A 23572-nucleotide genomic window follows, 5' to 3' on the forward strand; every position below is an offset into this window, starting at 1 on the left:
GCTGTGGGTAGGCTGAGGGGATGTATGCTATACATAGCACGTGGTAAGACTTGGTACGTGGAAAGGTTTGTATTTTTTACCCAGAAAGTCTCCAAATGTTGTAGGGTTCAGAAGTTCCCAGTCTCCTCTACATTTAAAATATCTGTTGGTTTCCAGCAGACCTGAGCACAGAAAGCCACCCTGATGCTCCCCATTATCTTCCCAGGAATCATTTGCTTCTCCCTGGGAAGCTCTTTCAGTTTGCTCTTCTCCCAGACTGAGGTGTCATCTCTATTTGAGACAGAGTTGTGGATGGAGGAGAGTGAAAGGTCTAGAAAGCCTGCAAGCTTCAGCTGGAGTATCTCAGTGCCAAAAAAAGGTATTGAGAAATCACAAGATGCTTTGTCAAGACCAAGAAACATGGCTGATGAATGGAAATTCACAAATATCTTAAATATAAAACAATTAAATAAATGTCATTTTTTTTTTTAGAAAGTTAAGTTTTAACTGAGCATGTTTCTCTGCAGCTTCACAATGTTGTCTCCTGGGATGGCAGACCTGGAAAAAGCTCATGAGAGAGAATAGCTAAAGGCTGTCTTTAAAATGACTAAGATCTTTGCCCTAGGAAGGAGATGAACAGGCTGGAACTAACAGATATTTCCATCTATAGGTTGAAAAAGATTACAAAAACGTAATGATAGAAGTACATGCCTGATTTTGTAGGAAGGCAGGAGTGAGCATGCTTGACTAGAGGAGCCCCCAACCCATGCAATCACACATGCATTCAAGGATGGCAGACCACTCTGGACAGACCATCCATCCCCCCATGACATGAGTACTGCTACTTTGGCAGAAGAAGGAGGTCTCAGAGAGAGATAAATATATAAAGTGTAACAATAACCTATAAACATACCTTTTAAAAAACACCTTCTTAGAATGAAATCATTTTTCTTCCCTCCACAAAGAGGGATTTCACCCTGGAGTTGTTTCTAAAAGATAGTGAAACATAACAGATGAATGCTGCCTTGCATAAGGAACACACACATGCATTTAAATCACTTATATTTTACTTTTTTATGATGCAATTGTGAATTGTGTTATTTTGCATTTGTAATTAGAGGTTGAAACAGATGGTAAAGGGTTGGTTTAAAGTGATGTACTGGAGTACACAGCTCTGTGTATCAGGTCTGCTGCTCCACTGAGTGCTGAGCATGGAAACCCTACCAGGAGCTGGTCAGATAGCAAAGTGTTCGCTGCACTTCAAAGCATGCTGAAAAGTACCACAACGGACTCTCTAGAATGTCAATAAGCATTTATAAAAATCTATTATTGTTTTTCCATAAAAGTGCTCTTACAGCATTCTTGTTACCATGCTCTAATTTTTGCAGTTGGGGTATTTATATTGCAAGAGATCTAACTGTATAATTAATATAAAGGGAAGAAAAAAAATATAAATAATGCTCATAAGATGGCATATGTGGGTTTGAATATTCCATTGTTCACTCTCTTGGAGGCCAAGGATTTAGAGAAGAAGTTGACACAGAGACTGAAGTGCACAGAGGTCTCACAGAAGCTTCACATTTTACCAAAGTCATGAAAATTGCACCAGCCCAGACCCCAGCACAGGCCTGCTGCAGGAGGAATAAAAAGCTATTATTTTCTGAAGACTCTTCTTTATGAAACTATTTGGTGATTTCTGACCATTTTAGTGTGCTGGTGTCCCCGTCACTGAGGATCTGCTGCAGATTATTTGATAGCGTAACCTTTCCAAAGGTCTGACAAGGCATCTGACAGCATCCTATTGCAGGAATACATCACACCTGGTCCAAAGCCCCGTGAAGTCAACAGAATGACCCAAAATTTACTTCTTCTATTCTACGTTCTCTTTTACTATTTGATCCTTAAATTTCTACCACGTTACCCAATAGTTCAGGAGAAGCATTACTCCGGACAGTATCAAGACCAAATGCAGTATTTTCTTAAAATACAGTAGCACTGTTAAGGGGAAAAAAAAAAAAGACATGAAAATAAAAGGAGAAGAAGCCTGAGTAGCACATGAAGAAGCAGACATATATTTCATATGTGCATCAGATTTTGCTCTGAAGAGGTTTGTTTTATACAGCTCAGTTAAACCCAGACGACATCAAGCAGGGGATCAATAGCAGCACAAACAAGGTGTCTCTGCTTGTTTTTTGCAAACTTATGAAGCAGTCTCCAGATTACAAGACAGACTAAGGTCAGAAGCATTGCAGCATCATACTGTTATACACTGACAGCAGAAGCAGCATAACTGCAGAACTTGTCAATAATTTGTATTCCACAGAACACCACTTAAGGAGCTAGAAATGCTTCAAACATCAAGAAATGTGAATTCACATCACTGCTATGAGACAGAAAATGTAATCTGTCCTTTGAGAAACCTCAGAATACCTGTCCTGTGAGTGCTGAAAACTGAGCATCGAAGATGGAAACAACCCCAGTAGCCTGATTTTCTAGCATATGGGCAACCACAATATGCTCTAGCACTCAACACTTTTTAAATAAGGTGAGCTAGATCCAGATTTGTGTCTGCTTCAGTGCAACCTGAATTGCATTAAAATAAATAAATGCCAAAACAACCAAAAAGCTTCATTTCGGTGCTATAATTCCTGGTCACCAGAGCTGCACGAGGTGGGTGAGGTCTGAAAGCTGCTCTGGTGCAGCAGAAGAGCAGCTTGTTGGTCATGCCAAGCCACCAGGTGACTTAGAAGAGAGTTAGTTGTTTCCAGTGCAGAACATTCATGGTCCTGGCGTGATTCCTGCCATCACTGCCAACACCGCTGTATGGTTCAGACAGCAGAAATGGGAATGGTACAAGGCTCTGGGTGTACCCCTGGAGCCTCTGAGTTCAGCATGAGTACAGCTTGTCCAAATCTCTCCTAGCATCCCACCATCATTTAATGGAGATCCATTTCTCTCTCATTTAAAGTACGTATATTTATTTATTTATTTATTGAAAGGGTTGGTGGTAGGACAAAGATTAATTATTTAAAAATAACAAAGTATTTAAGAGGTCTCACAAACCTGAGGACATACATAACTGGGAAAGCATAAACTCCTAAACTACCAAGTGGTCATCTTGGTCCTGCTTTACTGAGAAGGCTGGCATGTGTTTTTTTTACCAGAATTGTAACAACAGGACACTAAGTCAGCAATCCATCCAATCCCAATCAGGAAAATCTCTCCAGAAGTGCCCACTTGCATTATTAAGTTAACCAGATGAGATCTCATAATAACGAGCTCCTTTAAGCTTTATCCTTTTGCTGCTTTAATCTGATCATAAGATTTTACAGTGAAATACCGATGAGGATGCACAAATCTCTTCTGAAACCAAGCCATCCATTACCCACGTAGGGCTAAATGTTAGCTAGCGCATGTGTATCCTTTTAAACTTGAATATTCAGATTCTGTGAGTGCCCACAAAGAACATCGATAAAGATCCTTTTCTGTTTAAAAGAGGATGTAAAGGGTTTCTCTGACTGTACTGTGGTCTTTGTGTTCAGGAGTCCTTCTAACAAATGCAACCTATGCCTACTGTAAGGGGTTAAAGTCTCTTTAAATCTTCCAAAACTGACTTTTTCTAAGTAACATCTTCAAAAATCTCAGTCAGGTTTAAAAAAAAATCTTTTCTTGTATAGATATTGATAGTCCTTAAAACTGACCCTTTAAAGGATGCTATGAAGCCGATGTTTGAGGCTTTTACAGCCAGAGCTTAGAGGCGCTGACTCACATCTGAAGGCTGATTTAAGTTAACCTTCACTGAGATTTTCTTCCCCATTCTCCTTTAATGTGTGACTTGGTCTGCCTGTGCACTTCGTTTTGCCATAGGATGTGCTGATGTTTGGTGAATGTAAGAGGGTATTTAAATACACTTGTTGCACTTCTCGAAACACCTTATAATATTCAGTTAGCAAGCGTATGCAGGGGACTTCTGCCTGCTTCACCTCCTCCTCCTCGCTGAGCAGCCATAGCCTAGGAGAGCATATATGGCCACATGCTGCTGATATTGGAGATAAAAGTGCTTACACACTCCTTGTAAAAACATATACAAATATAATATGGTTTTTACTCAGCTAATGGGTCTCCCAGGTTCAGGTCATAATTTGCTACCATAACTAATAATCAGTGGGACTGATCAAAGACTAAAATGTAACTCCCTGCAATAAAGCACTGGCTGCCCCTCTGACAAACAAACACACCGATTAAAAATCAAAGCAAAACGAACCCAAACTGAAGAGATAAAAATGACGGTCGAGTGGAAGGAAATATGAGTGAGGAAATTAAGAGCAAAGAACCAAAGCGACCTGGAAAGGGTACCCCCTTGGCATCTCAGGGAGCATCTCCGAGCCCCTCTGGCATTACAAAGAGCATCTCTAAATCCCCCTCAATGTTGATATCGATTGCAGACCTTCCCCTAACACTCACAATACAACCACGTGTTTTCACATGCATTCTCTTTGAGGTGACAAAACTTTGACAATTTTAGTTAGAGAGAGAGAGAGAAGAGAAAAGAAATGCAATTTTCAAGAGGAAAAATGGCTTCACCTGATCTTCAGCTGGAGGTTCTGATTCATTTTCGTTCTAGCTGACCTGATTAGCCCAATCCTAATAAAGAGCTAGTGAAGAGAGACTCATCATGAGCACTAACTCCTTTGTGAAAAGGCCATGGGATTCTGAAAAGAAGCATAGCTAGAAATATACACTGGTCTGATTATTTGTTTGCAAATCTTAATGCACCCCCTCCCCAAATCCATTCATGCACCGTGCACAACACTTTGCAAAAGAGCTTCTACTCGCTGTATTTAGTGAAATTTGAATGCACAACTAATCACTGACACATTATCAATATTGATGGGTAAGTTGTGAATCGACTAAAAAGAAACACCCCTTCGATCCAGCATCAATGTGGCTGCTTTGGGCAGCAGGAGGGCGACTGGTGCTAGAGACCTGCTGGTCCCTGGGAGCACAGGCTCGTCTCAGCAGCTCCCGCAGCATTTACATGAGATAACTCGCTCACTGAGTCACCAAATCTACTAGCTGGCCTCATGTTCTCACGTGGGAATCGGGTTTGGAGGAGAATGACACGGTGTGGATTATTCTGTTTACAGAACCTCTTTGCACCCCAAGTATGGTTTCAATTTTCCCTTTGAAATTTAGATCAAACAATGCTGTCAGCATCTATTCCTTTCTCCCAAATGCCGTACGTATTCCACACTCTGCAGACAGCTCACGGGCTGTCGTTTTTGATAGCACTGTGGCAGAAATACTGCTTTGCTTTAAGCATTAGGCTTATATGACATCGACTCAGTACAAAAGTACAGTATCTTAGTAGTACAAAATCTATATTGAATAATCAGATTGATAACTAAATAGCACCAAGCTATCTATGAAATGGAAATTAACACTATCATGCCTTTTATGATTTATATTAATCTACTCTGCACTGGCATATGCACTTTCCCCATTTGTGCACGAATGGCTCTGATCCAGAACCAGGGGACATGACTGAGTGCTCCTTTTGACCACGACCTACAGAACACACAGCACATTTCTCAGAAGTGTACTGGGCAGCTATAGCCTTTAGTAAAAGATACAGATGGATAAAATTTATCAGAAAGGACATAAGACCTTCTGCAATGAGATGACATTGCTAATTTCTCTGTTTTTTCAATTTCTGGTCTTTATAGACTGGAAAACCATGAGGTAATCCTCTGATGCAGACAAATACCCTCTATTAAATAGATTATGATCATCAAGTCTCTTTTGCTTGAATTTCTATAGCTTCACTGCACACCAACTCAAAGGCCTGGTCTGATAAGTGATGAGTGCTTTCAAGAACTATTTTTTTCAAAGTTACAGGGCTTGTGAAAGTTATAAATTCCTGTTTTTTTCTTGGAGCAACATCTTTAAAGACATGCAAAGAGAGATTTCTCAGCTCTATTCAGAAACAAGTCTCAAGTGATTTGCTACTTTTGAGTACAGAGATTGTTATTTAATTCGAGCAAATATTTTGAAAAAAAAAAAGTATATAAAAAAATGCTTATTGGGAAAACAACACAGAATCTCAGTAGAAATGTTCAACCAACTTACCTGACTTGGGAGCCATGCTTATAGACCCCTGAGCACAAGCAATATACTGAATTTTTAATATAATGCCAAATGCAAAACCCATCGATGAAAAAAATGAGGTTTTAAACTTTTTGGAATAGGTTTGGAATAAATGCCAAATCAAAAGACCACTAAAACCACAGTCCCAAAGCTAAAGTCATGACCACTCAGATTGCTATAGGTACATTGTTTTTGTTTGTTGTTTTTTTTTGACATATTATATTGAGTCCAGTAGGCTATGGAAATATGTAGGTTATTCTCACTTAGACAGATATTTAGAAAAACAGATCTATTTACATAGTAGGTGGGCATATACACAGGAAACATTTGATAGGTGGATGCACAGATAAATGTCACTGGTTTGCTGATACAACTGCTATCTGCTATGCATAGCAAATTACTTCAGTGTGGGTAATGTATATTTGACTTCACCTTTTGCATAGTGATCACTCCCTGAGTTACAAATACTTAACCGTGTGTGTATGTAATATGAATAACTTCATTTCAAACTTGCATGTCTTAAGCCATATGTTCATTAATATCTGAGCATAAATATACTGGAATTTACTATCTCATACTGCAGATCAATAAATCCTGCAGCATTTCAGAGGTGCTGAACATATATTACATTGGATAAATTTGGAGATGCATATTTTCAGATATAATTATTTACATATAGTGCCCAAGACCAAGAGATAACCTTAAGCTTTGATAATATTAACACTTGCAAATAATCATCACTACGGTATCACTCTCATACTCCATAATTGGTTAACATATGTCTACATTTTGTATGTGTTTATGTAGTACTTTATATGGAAATGTTTCATTACTGCCCACAGCAACATGTGGCATTTCTTCAAGAACATTTCAGCACCTTTTAACGTGGTTTCTTCAAATATCTTTCTAATTGTGAGGATTTCATTCTACAAATGTTATCACTGCTCAAGCAGATTAATTTTCGTAACAGTTTAATATGCATGCTCTAGGCATTTCTACAAAATGTAAAATATACAGTACAGAATTAATATAAATAAACTACTAACAGACTATTATAGAACAGACTTAAAGCCACTTGGTTGGAGATAACTCCATTTTAAAACCCAAAAGTATTCTTATTGTGGCATCATTTCATGATTTTTTTCATGAAAATTTTCATTCAGATTATAAGGCAATATTGCAATTAATTATTACTCTATGACTTTTTCTAAACCCAGGTATGTTCTGAGTTACCAAAGCAGACAGTTACGGTGTGGAGTGTGCTTAAGGTAGAAAGTTTTATCATAATACTAGATCTTCTGAGTCTCAGTCAATTGCACTCAATTTTTGCCAGTTTCTGTCTGCTCAGACGTTCTCTAAGACCGCACAGAACCCAGTCAGGTGGGGAGCCAGGCACCAGGCAGGTACAGATGCAGAGAAGAAAGCGAGGGCTCGCTGATGCAAAGGCTCCTGAGCCAGCTCACCATGGCCACATGCAAAGAGACTTAGACTAGTGACTTCCACTGATGCTTTCGTTATATTGCATTCCGATACCACTTCAGCCTTCTAAAAATATGGGATCTGAAGCCAGTTGGGATGAACAGTTTTAAGACCAGACTTCCCTCTGGCAAATTCGGAGAAAGGCTGGAGTAGGTTTTAAAGAGCTAAAAGCAGGTGAGACAAATCCAAGCCTTGAGCTTCATCTCTTATCTGGCTGGAGACATTGAATCTCATCAGATCGCTGATTACATCCTTCCAACATCCTATTCACCTCCAATCTGGGACTAAATAATCTGGTCTGGCAGCAGGGAGACATGGGGTTCGCAAGGGAGGAGCTCTGGTCTGTGCTTTATAGCAGAGGTGCAGGAGTAGGAGATGCGGGCACTACCACCCTTGATGCACACAGGTCCCATCATTTGCTGACTTTCATGTGGATGATGTGAGGTTTAATCGTAAGGACCTTCAGGAAGGCTAAAAGAAAAGCCTGGCAGAAGAGCACAGCAGCCTCCTACCAGCTCCAGAGCTGTACTGCCCAGCCCAGCCCTTCCCTGTTACACTACCTACTCCTGCCCTGATCCGAGCGTTTGGAGAAACTGCACAGAAATGTCCTCTTTGAATAAGGACGTAGTACACTGTGATCCTTCTGGTGGAAACAAGCAGCTTTCTTTCTGCAGGGTCCACGGGATTTTTGTGGAGCTGGAAGAAATATGATTTCCCTGCTGCAAGGTTTGGTGCGGTTCCTGGTGGAGAGATGAGTCATTGTTTCTTTCACATATATCATCTGAGTACCTATAACTGTCTCTCATCTGAATGTTAATTGTATCCAACAGAAAGATTTTAAATGAATACTCTGTCAATAACACTGTTATTAATGTTACTTGATAGGCATGGTTAGAATATTTTGCAAGATCCGAGTCTAATATTTCCTACAGAATCTTCTCCGTGTGTTGTGTTATTGTGACTACTTTGGATCAAAACCTGCTTGTGATGTCTTGTTGGTTTTTTTTTACTCGTCTCAAGAGTTCCCATGTTGCTCACTCTGGATGAACTGTAGTTACTGTGTGTGTAACAGTAGTCCACACCTATTTGAACCACTTGCCCAAGTGTCCAGCTGTTACGTTTCTATTTTGAATTGTTCAGCATTGCATTATATTGCATTCACCCGGCGCAGCTGGTGTCGTAAGGCCCGATGGTAGAAGGGGCTGCAGTGCTAGGTTTGGTGCAGTCATCTGAAATTTTTGCTTTATGCCAAGACTACCTCTGTCTTTCTAAACGAATACGACATGAATCACTTGGCAGCAGTTCCCTGGTATTGGCTGCTCACCTACCTGAAACAAAGGGAGGCAAAAAGAAGAGCCCATGTGTTGGACTAGAAAATAGGCAGAACAGCTTTTCTGCGATGCCCCATGTGTATAACTGATTCAATTTACCGACTGAAAGGAACAGCAGCAACGTGCCAGCCACCAAAGTGGTGTGCCAGAAACACCTAAGCAACAGGTGGTGGGAGCCTTGCCTTTGATGGAGCCGGGCTTGCTGGGGGTGCCTGAAAATATTGGGAAAGTTTAAAGCTCACACAGCCTACTTTGTTTGGGAAGGGCAAATAACCTATCCAAAGGCTGAAAGCCTCCCTTCCCCGTCCCCCCACCCCCCGTCTCCTTTTTCTCTTCCCCCACTGCTTCTTCAGTCCTTTTGTTTCTTTTCCTGCAGACATCTGTCCTCTGCCTGGCCTGCCGCTCCGAGCAGCTAAAGTACATATATACCACTACCTTACGTGCAGCGCGCTTTGATAGGCCGCAGTGAGATACCAAAGCTGAAATAAACACATAGCTGGAAAAAAAAAAAAAAGTTAAATCCCTACTTCAAAACCTGTTTTGTGTTTTCTTATTTCTTAAAGTTATTTTTAAGTGTTTAAACCAGACCAATTATAGTCAGAAACTACTTCACTTAATCCATCCCTTTATCTCCTGGGAAAAATCACCAAAGCAATTCTCAAAATGTTTAAATCCCACAGTGTGCATAAAAGCTGCAAGTAAATCTGCTCCTTCCCAGGCAAACCTTAAGGATTTTACTGACATCTTTAATTAAACTAGCAAATAGGTCGGTTTCTCTTGTATTCTGACCAATACACTGTCAACAAGGAAGAAAAAAAAAACTGAAAGGAAGGATTTGTACTGAAAAATAGCACCAGAAACATTTGTATAATCATGATCATGGACTGGAACAGGAATGTAATCAGGAATTATTAAACATTATCAACTACTTCCTGGCAACATATTGCTCGGATAATGCTCCTGTAACTACAGTAAAGTTAGTTATGAAATAATTAAACCTGGAATTTGGAAATAGAACAAGCTCCCCTCCTTACCCCCAACGCATGAAGCTGTGCAAAAGAAAATTGTGTTTAGATCTGTTTATAAGGGAAGGTATAATTCCAAAAGGGAGAATTGTGCAATTGTTATTAGATCAGTAATAAGCACAGATGGCAGCAAAGGAAGCATTCTCCAACCCATCCTACCATTTCTACCCTGCAGCACTTGCAAAGGAGAAAGCAATACAAAAGTAGAGAACAACAGAACTGGGAATTTAATGTTTTTAAAATACAGAAGTGTATGTCTACGTCCTCATATGTTATTCATTGCCAGTAATATTACTGGCAAATTTAACCAATTTCCTTTCCCAAACACATATTTTAACACATTAATATATAGGATCACTGCAAAAAAGTTATACCCAGTGTTACTGGGCAACTTGTCTCCACCTCCTGTAGATATCACCCCATCATCCCCTCCTTTTTTTTCTTTTTCTTCCCGCATGAGAAAACTGATGTTCCCAGGGATGAAAAGGTTTTCATTGCATGAAAAAGCATGATCCAAAAATTCTGCTCCCAGCTCCGTGGAAGAAGGATTTATGATGCTCAACTAGCAGAGATAGCAATTAGCTAGAATACTCAAGAGCAGAGAGCTTGACAATCTGATGAGTTATTCTTTTGAACTGGGGCAGCAACTCATGCATAAATTTTCTTGTAAACAATTATTACAGGAATGCACTGTAAACACAATTAATCATCTCAAGGTGTTATCTCTAGGTATTTTCCCCACAGATTATGTGCCACTTGCTCAATAAATCAAATTTTAACATAAAGACATCAATAGCTGGTATTATTAATATTCCCATTCAACGAAACATGGTTGGGTAGAAGCTAACAAGCTTTGATTACATTTTGAAAACACAGAAAATATTACATAAAGTAGGAAAAAGGAGATGTGAATTGTGAAACTTTGAATGAAAATAGGATTAAAGAGGAGGCATATGAATCAGAACATTGGCTCAGATAAAATAGGAGTACTTTGTAATTTAAAATGCATTTTCACTGATATGAATTGGAAATAGTATAGTACATCTTGTTAATAGGAATATTAAGTTTTACATCATCTTAGATAGGTTCTTCTTACAAAACAGTATTTACAAGAGCCTTGCAATAATAGGCTGCCTAATGTTTCCATAAGATTTCTTCTTATGATATATACCAAACACATTTTCATCTATTGTTCGTAATTATCAGCTGGGGATTTGAGTAGCGGGCAAAAGGAACAAAAGCATCTAACTCCGTTTCATCTCTTGCAGCGCACAGCGCATTGAACAACGTGCACTCCAGATTTATTTGAAAATCACCCCTTCAGAAGCCAAGCTCTGAGATCCCTTTGGAGATCCTCATATGGACTTTGGCAGGAGTTGAGAGAAAAAGTGGTTCAGAAGAGTAGGTCTACCAGGGCCAGGGGGAGTCAGAGAGGGCAGGGGGACAAGAAAAGAGGCGCTGTAGGAGCAGAGGAGAGGAGAGGAGGAACAGGAGGTCAGAGAGCGCCGAGGAGCATCTCTCCGGTCTGTCGGCTTTGAAGCAGTTTGCAGCATAGGGAACATGCACGAGGCACAAAAAAGAAACCAGAGGGAGTCGCAAAAGCTGCACATGAGGATTCCCTCCAGGAGAAGGGAGGGGAACAACACGGAGGAGTTGCCTAGATGGTCTGAAAGGCATCAGAGGAACAGGGGGAAAGCACCAGATTCTGTGATTTCTGCTCAGTTACTCCCAGTAATGTTCCAGAGAACATCATTATTCCTACGTACAAATGGAAGAAATGTTTTCTTAAATATCTGCTGCTCTGCTCAATGTCTTATACAGCTGGCGACACAAATGACATGTCAGCCTCGTGAAACAGGTGACATGGGGAAAAAGTGGACATGGGCTTCGGGTTTTCCACAGGTTCAAAGGAGTTCTGAGCAAACCCTGTGGGAAGGCTGCGGGTGATGGCTGGAAGCAGATTCCCTGGGACAGAAGACCAGAGCTCATGCCCTCAACCTCGTCTTCATGTGCGAAACCAAAGACAGTGTGGAAAGAGACACCAGCATGCACATCTTCTGAAGTCCCTCTGTTGAAGTCCTTTGTTGGTGTCCAGGCATCCGTGGCTCCACAGCAAGCAGGCTTGTTCAGCGGTGGGGAGTCAGGACAGTAGGCAGTCAGGGTAGGGATTCTCCTTTTCCAGACACGTTTCAGACACTAACCCACTGCGGTCTTTCCTCCAGTCTCTGTATGTTTTGAATCAAGGCCACAGGAGATAAATGCGGATGCTTCAAAATCTTTTCATAGCAGTCTGTTTTATTTCATAGAGCTAGTTCATGTAGTTTAGTGGTGTCCAGCCATTTGTTCACGTGTCTCTCTGGAAATCAACCACCTTCAAGATTTTAGCAAGTTTTTCCACTGCTACTTCTCTTCAGGACCTGGCCATTTTATGAACGTGACATAAAGTATTAATTTCTCCATTCATTACCTGAAGAAGGATGGTGTAGAATGGCCAACAGAAAAATCATGTTATGACAAAGTATTGACCAAATGGCCCCAGAGGTTTTTAATACGGCACATTTCAACAAGGGTAGGAATACTGAAGGTATTGCATTGATGAAAGATTTGTTATTTGATATGGATAGCAAATTAACACTGCTCGATAATTATTTAAAAGAACAGGAAGCTACCTTAACATATTTTTTTCTGGGGTGTTGCCAATTTTTATGATTGTCCACCCCTGCTGTATTCTATAGCCCATAAGATAATATGAGGCATGTAATGCTACTGCTTGCAAATACAACCAAAGATCAATTGAATGCATACACAAATTTGTTCATACACAGAAAAGGGACCTATCTGGAGACATTTGTCCCTTTACTTTGATGGCAGTTCTCACATGGCAAACTCTATCTAACCTGACACTCATAAACGCAAGGGAGACAGCTGAGAGAGTCCATAAAACAAGAACAAAAGGAAGCAAAATATACTTCACGAGCTACCTCAATTCACCTTAATAAGTTCCCATCACGGCACTATCTGGCATTACGAATGTGCTGCGCACCCATCAGCACGGAGCAGTTGAGATGAGTTTTCTGCTTATCAATGGCTTCTTTTTCTTCTCGTGTCTGGCAAATTTCTAATAGTGGATGATTTCCTGTATGCATATCCCATTTATGGTTTGTAGCACTGTATTATGATGAATTTACACTATCAATGAACATTGCTGAAGGGCCTCATTAGCTTGTGCAGGCGGTGAATTTGTATTTTTCAAAATGCCACTCTTTCTCTAAAGAAATCTCGCTGACAGTGGCAGTCAAGTACTTGACTGGTTAATAAGGCAGCTCAAAGGAAACAGCTTCACTTCACTGCTAGTTTTTGTCCTTGTTTAATTTCTCCTCCTTTCTCGACAGGTTTTGAGGATGTGTGAAGATAACGTATTTCGTCTTTAAATCTCTCAGTCCCGCTGACTACGATGATATAAACAAAAGCAGAAACACAGAAAATTATAGAGAGACGCTTAAAACAGACCCAGCAATAAAAACCTGGGGTTCTAGCTGAGATTCGACTCAGGCAGCTCTCTGCTTGGCATAATTAGGAAGTTTCTTCAAATCCTGCTAAATCCCAGTTCCGCTTTTCTATGCCTGCAAAGTGAACAAGATAATCATGCCCATAATGCAGGGCCTCAAAACCTGAAGGCATCAGCACCCAGCCCTGCAGACAGACTGCAACCTGCAAACAGTTCAAAAGAAATCTTGTCAGACTAGCTGCGACATATGGAGCCACAACGAGAATATTTCCAGATATAGGAAATACCAAGCATTCTGTAAACAGAGTCGTTTGGAGTATTTTTTGCAGAGATATTTTTACGACTGGTAAGTTGCAAGAATCTGTTCACAATATCTGAGCTCTCGGTTACCACCTGTGTTTTTCTCAGCAGAACGTGGTTAACATGCAGGCTTCCAATAGAAAAAAAAAAAGAAAAAAAGAAAATATATCCCACATTGTGTCTTCCAGTATCTCCTGAAAGCTCCTTGGAAGCTGCAGAAGCTATATGGAAATCTTGTTCCTTGAATGCGACGATATTTGGTTATTGAAGGTCTTCCAACGTGCCCAGGAATCGATGAAAGCCTTTGCAGGAGGGATGTTCCTGGGGCTAGGACCGCACTGCAGCATCAGTAGGAGTTTTTGGCACCAAGGACCATGGAGCATGGCCAGCGCAGTCCAGGGGTGAGCATCCTTCCTGCAGGGCCGGGATGGCTGGCGTACCACGGCGGGCTGTGCCGGGGTGGCAGGAGGAAGATCAAAATTGATATGCTGCATATTTTGTGTATGGCTGGTAGGGCTCAAGCAGGGCAAAAAGACTGCAGGAATCAGGGCTGAAGCTGCAGCATAGATGTACTCAGTGTCACGTATACCATATGGACAGCAGCAACTACAAACAATGAGGTCAAGCCTGGGAAATTGCAGCAACAGGCAAGACAAAAAGTATTTTCATTCAGCCCTAAATCCAAACCTTAACGTGAAGTCAGTATTTTCACTGCCTCTACCTTAAACATATATGGACACATATATAACAAATATGTCTCTACATCCACACATTCTCATATATATGTAGGTGAAATAAATCTGTAAAACATGAGAAATGACATCCACAAAGGTACATTTTTAGTAACATAGAAGAGAAATGATTGACAGAACAAAGCATATGGAAACGAAGAAGAATCTAACCCACATTTAGATCTAAGAAAAAAATATTTGCCTGAAGGGAAAATATTAATTAGTTTGTCTACATGCAAGATAAAAGTCTGGAAGACATATCCATCAAAAGGCAGCAGAATAAACAGCAAAATGGAAATTATTTGTAAATTGACAGTAAACTTGGCAAACATTGAGGGGGTAAACAAGTTATTTGGCATGCAAAGCACTCAGAAATCACAGCCTCTGTCAGGAGGCATCTGTGCATATATTCACTTATTTGACAGAAATTAACATTTTGCAGAAATCTTTGTTGCATGCTAAAGATTTCTTCACCCTCCTTAATTATTTTAATTGCTGCTTCAAAATGTTCCATATAAACATGAAAAAAAGACATTAAAATCCACCAAGTCCAGTTTCCCATTATCAATAACACACAGCAACTCTGTACAGAAGTTCAACACGAAACCTAGAGAGACATAAAATATTGACGGAAAAGATCCATATTTGTTTTTCTTGGTTGAAATTTAAGAAATATGTGAAAGCATTCTCCATGTCTTTTCAGTATTATGCAGGGCTTTGAACACAAAACACTGTTTTACCAACAAATGCAATTAACCCTACTGCTTGGAGGCCCAGGGTTACGGAAAACAATGTTTTCCCCCTACTTTGCCCAGCCATTAAAAAAACTTATGTATGCTAGCCACTTCTGTGCCACATCACCATAACACAGGTGGAAAATGGGAACTGTGACCATGCCACAATCAGCTCTGATGATTGGCTTTTATTCGGGAATAACCCAAAGCAATCTCCACTCTAGCTCTTCCCCTTCTCACACGTGGGGAGGCTGCACAGCCTCACATCCACGGGTTTTTCCTGGTGAATGGGTGATGCTGGAGACGCCACCAGCCTAGCGAGCAGCCTGGCTGCTCGAGGAAAGGACAGATAATGCGATGGTGACGTGCTCAGAGGAGTCCTGGCACTACCCTTGTGTCAGCCAAGCCAAAGGAAGCACCTAAAAAGCATCCAGACGCAGGAGAAAAGGCCACCACGACCACACCACCCTGCTTTTCCTTAGGGCAGGGGATCCTGAATGGAGGCTGTGCTGAAGGAGTGGGATTGGAGCCAAGCCCTGCCTATCTCCTGCAACAAGAGCGGCCTCTGCACACACTTCTGTGGACACACGGGGCTCACCACTTCTGCCTGGTAGCAAGGCAAAGAGCTTTACCTTTTGCTGTGCCGTACGTGGCTGGATAAAACACACTGATATCCCAAATTACAAGAGACCCCAGAAGGATGGCAGTGATACTTCAGCCTTCTTTACAGCCACGAGTTTATGCGAGGTACATTACAAAGCCAATGTGGAAATGGGCTTTAAAAATAGAATCTGAATAACATTGTCCACAAAATTTAGACTCGCATACAGCACCTGACCCTCACCCCATATAAATCCACACAGTTCAGGCAACCGTTTGATAGCAGATGAAGATCTCACCCTGTGCACTCACAGACCATTCCTCACTGTCAGGCAGGAGCCATAACACATACCCACCAGCAGTCTGTAAAAATGAAGTAGTCCAAAGACAAATCATAACTAGGTTTCACAGGCTGGCTCTGGATGCACTTGCTCCCTGTGTTGCTGACTTCGACGTGGGAATGCCAGCCCAGTTTGATTAAAACAGCAATAGCAGGAAGAGCTCATTCAAATAAATCCAAGCACTGAGGGAAATCTCATGTGAGCCCAGATTAAAACGCAACAAAAATCAAAGTGCTAAACTTAGCTGAATCTGGGACAATTTGTTCTTTTCATTAACTTGAAAAACAAGTCAAATACTCTTTCCTCTAGCAATCCATTTCCAGGTCAGTTTCTGAAGCCAAAATGTCTTGTTTTCTGCATTATTTTTACATATCATAGCATGTAAGTAATTTGATAGGTTGTCAGGCTGGATGCCTGCTATTCAAGTCATTCCCAGCTATGTGAGGGCTATGGTTTATGCAAATTTAACGACAGCAAAAGCTTGGAAAACTTTCAAAAATGCCAAGGCAACTTTTCATATCTATTTGTAATATTCAGTAAAGAATTTGGAAGTGATTTTTTTTTTTTTTTAGGAAAAACATCCAGAAATATCACATAATAAAGTAAAACCAACAGGAAATAAATAATGAAACAAAAACTATTTGTACTTCTATGACACCTTTATAAATACCGAGTTGTAATAAGTTTCCACATAGCCTCAGCTTTGTGTATGACGAATTTCTGCCTGTTCAGTGACTTTGACAGATGTAAGTTTACAACAGCGCTTTCTGAGGTTCTTAGTAGGTGTTGTAAGGAGCTCTGTGCATGCATAAAACATGCCCATAGGTGCAGGAGACTCTATAGGACTCCTGTGAAGTGTATATGGCAGTAAATACTTGCTCCTGATACTCCTTGCTCAAAGCCCATGTGAAAGGTTCTTCCATTTCATCCCAGAGCACCCTTCCTTGGCTCCCAGACCATAAGCCACTTCCTCCTTCAAAATAAAACCACACAGTTTTCTTACCTTCAGGCAAAGGCTTGAATTATAGACTAAAAATATCCCTGGTGAGCTCCTAGGAAATTCGATTTCGTAACAGCCTTCAACTCCTCTGGGAGCCGAGCAAAGTGGGAGAAATTCCCTGTGGTGATTTCCTAAAAAAAAAGAAGAAAAAAGCATCATTTGTTAGGAAACAGAGTTTTTTAAAGAGCAAAAAACAACCAAAGGACTATCCACAAGCCAAGCCCAGTCCCCCAGGTGTGATGTCCATTAAACGTAGGTCCCAACACCGGCAGGTTCCCAGCAGCAGCCCGTTGCCTTCTAGAAAGGCTCCTTGCTGGATCATGTCTCTAAACACCCTTAGGCTTTTCATCTCTTGCAGGCTGGCATCTGCTTTTAGCTGTGTGTAATTCTCGAAGTCCCGGGATTCACCCAGCAGCCACTCCAGCTCGGTAGGAGGCTGGTGGAGGACCTTTCCTGGGGGGCGGCAGTGCTCACCTCGGCTCGGCCATCTTCTGCTGCTGCTAGAGCAGCGCGGCCGCGCAGCAGCACACCTCTCCTAACGGCACCGCTAATGCCGTTAGTAACAGCCCATGGCAGATCTGCATCTTCTACGGCCACATGAAAGACCAAATATTGAAAACAGCAAGAATTCGTAAGCGCTGCCTCTTCCACTGACCTTATGGGGCGTTGTATCAACCACGTCAACACCTGCTGGCTGACGGGCAGGGGCCTTGTAGATTTGAAAGGCAAGGTTTCACAACACCACAAAGCAAAGCCTAGAGATGTCAACAGGCTTATGAATTATTTAAGCACTTTTCACTAATAGGTTTTGATACACAGGTGTAATGAAAGCTACGTGTGGTTTTGCCACATTTGAAAGAAAAAGGATTTAAAGCATTCTCCAGACTTTCCGATGTGTACTCAGGAAAGATTATGGAAGAAGTCTGAATAATTAGGGAAGAAAAAAAGAGTTGGGGGGAAGAAATAGGCAAAAATATATTTTACCCAACAAATTTTGCCTCAAATGTTTGCTAACACCGTGTTCCTCCCCAGGACTCAGACTAGTTCTTCCCCAGCACTACACAGTCGGGAGTCCATGCACCCGATTCCAAGAGTATCAGAGAAAATAATGAACTTTTATCATTTCATGCAAGACTAGCAGTTACCACTTTTTCAGGAAATTCAGGGATGATAGCTCTTTGCCCCAGATATGAAGCTCTAGAAACTCTATAGCCTTCCTATTAATCCAAGCAGTATTTCCTATTTCAATCCATGTTGAAAGCAGGAAAGCTTGCACATTGAAAGGAGTTCAGACTAAGAAAAAAAGTGATGCAAAGTAAGAGGAGTAAAATAGTTAAATCCAATACTGTAGCTATGAGTCATAAAACCCATTCCTTCCAAATCTTTGTTTAAGCTAAAAGCTGTGGCCATGCTCTTCTTTCTGAGATGGACCAAAGATACAAGGGAGGTAAGGTTTGCAGGGAGCGGCTGTGTCTTTTATCAGCCCAAGCAGTGTAAGTGGGAAGAGACGGACAAGCTTGCAGGCACACAAGGGCACACATGCTCTAAATAATTTATAAGTCTGTTGACAACTCCAAGTCGTGCCATGTGTTATTTTGATACCTCACTGTTCAAATCTATAAAGCTCGTATCTGTCAACTATCAAGCTCTTGTGTGCCCCAAAGCTTGTTCATTTTTTCCATCTGTATCAGTCAGCCTAATAAAAGATCTTAGCTCACCCTAGAAAATTTGCCTCTCAGAAACGGTGTGGGCTTCCTAATGTCACCTGCCTGTGGCCCCACTTACACCTCAGCTTGTTTACTCCACCGGTCTGAGTCGCAGAGAACATCCGCTGCCACGGGGCTGCTGTAAACTGCTAGCTATATAAAAGATGTGAACGCTCTCAGATATGTATATAATTACTTAAAAGAGATTATGGTTTTCTTTCCTAACAAAAATACCTTAAATTCATAAGGGGAATCTTTATGTTGTTATTTATCATTCGAACATGGGAAAGGAAAATATTTGCAGAGACAAAAATCCCTCAAAGATACCACAGTTCTATTGTATCTTTAGTTTTCAGACAGCCACTCACATTGTTTCTCCTCAGTCAGCTCAACAGACTAATTCTATTTAATCCTTTTCTTTTTATATGTAAAATGATACAGTTTAATGCTCCGCCGTTTAATATCTGTGAAGTTTTATCTTTATTTGTTTGGAAAATTTGAGTCAGATACTCACCTACTGTAATTTCCAAAGAACAAACAAATGAAAAAGGGCAGTCCATTTTCATGCAAATCCAGCCAGCTGTTTAGCTCAGGCTGCCCTCGCGTTCTGATGTGAGGATCTGCATAAAAACCAAAGTGGAGATATGATAAAATATAAAAGGCTGACAATAACATGCAAATCGAAATCAGTCATTGGAAAACTGTGGACTCATTGTCATCAAAAGAATTAGGTGGCAGAACAAAACAAAAGAGCCCTACTGATAAAAGTAACTATGGCTTGATGGCTTTAAAATCTACAGATTTCTTATACCACAAAGAAAACTGAAATTAAACACCTCTCTAGACTGTCTGCTTTTAATCTTTTCCTTCTGAGCTGCTTCCTGACATATTCTCTGTTAACTTTTTATCAAAGGTCATTTATAATCATATTTCAGAGATAAAATAAAAATAAAAAATGCATTTATTTCCTAAGTTTTAATCAAGTGCCCAGAAGAAATGATATGAAAATAAGCTGCTGAACACTAAGCGATGTCATCCAGAGAAACTCAAATAATTAGAGGGAATACTGGTGGCCTCCTACATTATCAAACCAAGAACTGAATTTTGGGGCTTAATTTTGCTACCATTTAGACTTATAGTTAAACCTGCTCAGAGTAAAAAGGCCATGAGCGTTCAGTAGTTTTGTGGCCATACAGAACAATGGGAAACCCCCAAATTCTGTCCCTCAAGAAGGTGATGAAGGTGACAGAGCATCTCCTCCAACTACAAGCAAAGTATCATTTCACCATTAGCTACATAAGAATAGCCTCAAATTTCACAATTAGCTATATATAAGAATTTAGGAAGCTGAGGGAGAAAAAATATCCAACAAAGTATTCAAACTGGTCTAAACTTTTCTTACTAAACCCTTTTCATTCTTACATTAAAAAAAAAAAAAAAAGGATTTCCAGTGAAAAAGAACTTTTCCTTCCAGAAATAAAAACAGTTTCCCCACAATTCTAAAATGTTTCCATATCGAGACCACCTTAGGTAAAGACATTAAGGAGTCTATCTGAGATCGAACAGGAGATAAATTTTGCTTTAACTTTTTTGTCTGAATTCAAATCCAATCCCTTTGGATCTGAACCAGGTTCCCCACCGCAGTACACCAGTCCCTTCTGTTTTTCTGCATTTTCCCCGTTCCTTTGCCCTTTGACGCATGCCCCAGCCAAGCCGAAGGCTCCCGGTCATCGCTGGCTGCTGCAGCGAAGCTGCTCCGAGCGAAGCACCGTCCGCCCTCCAGCCTGCACTGAGGGCACGCACTGGAAGTCTCAACCTCTCCTTTAATGCTGATGCACGCATGTATTAAGAAGTAGGCTAAAAGATTATTAATACTGCATACTGATGCACTCAAAAGCTGGGAAATGCTAGAATTAAGGGTCCCTGCGCAACTTGAATTTGGCCCTTGCCTGTCTTCACTATGATATAGCTGTTAACTACGTGATCACAGGCTTTTTTTTGTTGTTGCTGTTATATCCTAATAATCAGAATATAACAACTATTTGTACAAGTAGCAAAGATTGATAAATTTGAAAAAACTATGATGGAAGCATCAGAGAAAAATCCACAAAGAGAAGCCTGAAGTTTGGGTGGAAATTGGGAAATACCAACCCAGGCCACAGACGCCAAGTAAGAAGAGAGCCCTTGCTGGAGGAGGGAACATTTGGGTATAGCCAAAACTATAAAGCCATCAGCCTGTAGGACCACACAACCTTCACTTAGCAAAACCAGGACCTCTGGACTTTCTGTACCATCTTCTACACCTTAGCTTACAGCACACTGCAGTAGAAAGCTTTGTACATCCCATCGCTATCGGAAACAGTTTGACAGAGCTTTTGCAAACACTCAGCAAGCAGAAAATAATATTCCCTCCTATGTGTTCCATACTGTGCTTGAACCAGCAAGGGGCAAGCTGAGGGCAGAAGAACAAGCCCTCCTTCCTCATCGTCACTGCCGCCGTGGCAGGGAGCAGCCCCCCGGGGTGGTGGCACCCGGCTGCCTCGGGAGCAGCCGCGCTGTCTGGGTGCTGCGCCCGCAGCACGGCCACGTGTAACCGCTCCGTGCAGATGGACTCAGCAAGTGCAAACAGATTTTTAACATGCGCATAAACTAGGCCACAGGAGGATTTTTTTGACAAGAACAGAAAAAAAAAAAAAAAAAAAAGGCGCCGCAGTAACTACCTGCTCCAAAGCTTGGAAGAACGATGAGAGCTGCTCAGAAAAACGATCAGGATTTTGAGGAAGGTGAAATAACACACTTTCCCACAATCTCTTCACCAAAAAAAAATTTAGCAGAAATTTCTTAAAAAATGCTTAACAGCTGGCATAGAAAATATCACCTCTGACAGCTGAAGTCTGTGCAGCAGGGAGCTAGCGGCACAGTGCCGGGCAGCTGCCACCGCTCCGAGCCCGCACCCGTCACGGAGGAGGTGGGTTGGTAACAGGGAGGTGAGCGCAGGTGGATTTCGGAAGGTGAGTGGTTCTTTGAGTAGGACCGTGAGTACCTTGGTCCTTCTTGTTCTGCAGGAACCACCCCACCATGGGTTTCCCAACAGAGGACGAAGAAGGGTGACCATGGTGCACAAGAAAGCAAAGCCCTCGTGTATGCAGTGTACGGGGTCAGGGAGAGGAGGAGCCCATGAAACCTGAGCGAGAGGCAGAAAAGGTGCAGGAAAGATAAAGGATCAAGGCACAATATTTTGGAGATGCCAGTCACGTTAGAGGGAAGGATGCATCTTCTGTTGTGAAGATGCTGGAGGACCGACCATCACCTACGTGATCCGCCTCCATCTCCTCTTCTCTGGCTGCCTGTATTTCAGTGCTATAAACTCAGAACTCGCAGTGATGATGAGATGGGGACAATCACACAACACACCTGTCTTGGCAATGCAGCCCTTCTACAAAGGGATTTAGTAAGGGCTTTAGTTTATAAAATCCAAGGTTGTTTGAAAGCAGTGAACCAGTCACTTGCTTTTCCTTTTTTTTTTTTTTTTTAATGGAGAATGGAAATTCCCATCCCACTGCTTGGTCTCAGCAAAGAGGGCTTTAAATAGCAAATGGGTGTGGGCAGCAGTAACATCACAAAATCTCAAACCTGAAGTTGTGCACAGTGAAAACCAGTTCTCATGCATTTAGCCAAACCATGCAAGGCCTCAAAAACTGCTCCTGGTAGCACTGGTAGCATCTGTGATACGGGATATGACGCGGAAGCATCTCGAGGACTCGAGCAGCCTGGTGATCCTTTGTGCCAGGTACTGCACAGAAATATTTTGACAGACAGCTGCAGCAAGGGCGTACACAACGTGCTCAGCGCTGCAAATACGTCATTTAGCAATGAGTACATTTTTCTTGTCATTTAACACAATATGAAAGTTTTCTGTCAGTTTTCATCCCCCAGATGTGTTCCTAATATTGTCATCGATAGCAGCAGTGTCGGTATTATACCATTTTAATAGAAAAAAACATTCAGCTCCCATTTTGAACTTTTTAATCTTTTCCTATGTGCCAGAAAGTAGAATAACTAAAGCTTATCTATTTATGCATGTGCCTAAATCTCCAATGCATATATAAATTTAAATCTCATTACACTATAACATACTGCTTTAAAAATATGGATACATTTTAAGAGTCTGCTACATATTTTTATCAAATAGGGGGGACTTAATTTTTATTTTTCTCCCACATAAAGCCAGCAAAATCCTGCATGTTAATACTTCAAGAAAATAAACTTGTGTAAAGATTTGCCTATCCAAAGTACAGTATAATTTAAATTTAAATCCCTCAGAAACCCAAAGCACTGTGTTTATAATATGAGAACAGCGGGCAGTCATGCCCTTGACTGGAGGGCATGTCATCTAGTCCTCTCCTTCTCTGCAAAACCATCAGGCTGGCAGTAGTGACAGATGAACAGCTTACCATTAATTTCTCCTCTTTCATGCCTTCAATCCAAATGGTGCATATTCTCCACAGGGAGGCATCAAGGTCTTTGCCTTTATTTCTCTTGCATACTCACACTGACTTATAAATCAAGTGCAGATAAGAAGAGAGGGCAAATATCAATCTTTTTTTTTCCTGGCCAGTGCCCACTGGCACACTACTGAGCTTTGACTGAAAGGTTCTTCAAATCTTTATGTGATTCATAGGCAAGGGAGC

The 23572-nt window shown here is 41.2% G+C and overlaps 1 protein-coding gene across 4 annotated transcripts in view; it reads right to left on the minus strand.

Moving 5' to 3' along the window:
- LOC308177006 (uncharacterized protein) overlaps positions 1-23572 on the minus strand; it is a 145037-nt gene that overhangs the window by 52911 nt on the left and 68554 nt on the right. For 2 of the 4 annotated variants that reach the window (XR_013938769.1, XR_013938770.1), the window contains 3 exons: positions 19396-19501; positions 17179-17306; positions 5763-8933 (listed from right to left, as the gene is read on the minus strand). Coding sequence is in view for 1 of the 4 variants with exons in the window: in XM_080553583.1 (XP_080409709.1) it covers positions 17255-17306; positions 19396-19501 (158 nt within the window). In the remaining 3 variants the exon portion in view is untranslated. Of the gene's footprint in view, positions 1-5762; positions 8934-17178; positions 17307-19395; positions 19502-23572 lie in introns of those variants that run through there. The other 2 variants (XR_013938771.1, XM_080553583.1) reach the window with 2 other exon arrangements.

The sequence above is a fragment of the Anser brachyrhynchus genome, assembly GCF_964034855.1.
Source record: "Anser brachyrhynchus genome assembly, chromosome: 13".
NCBI lineage: Eukaryota > Metazoa > Chordata > Aves > Anseriformes > Anatidae > Anser > Anser brachyrhynchus.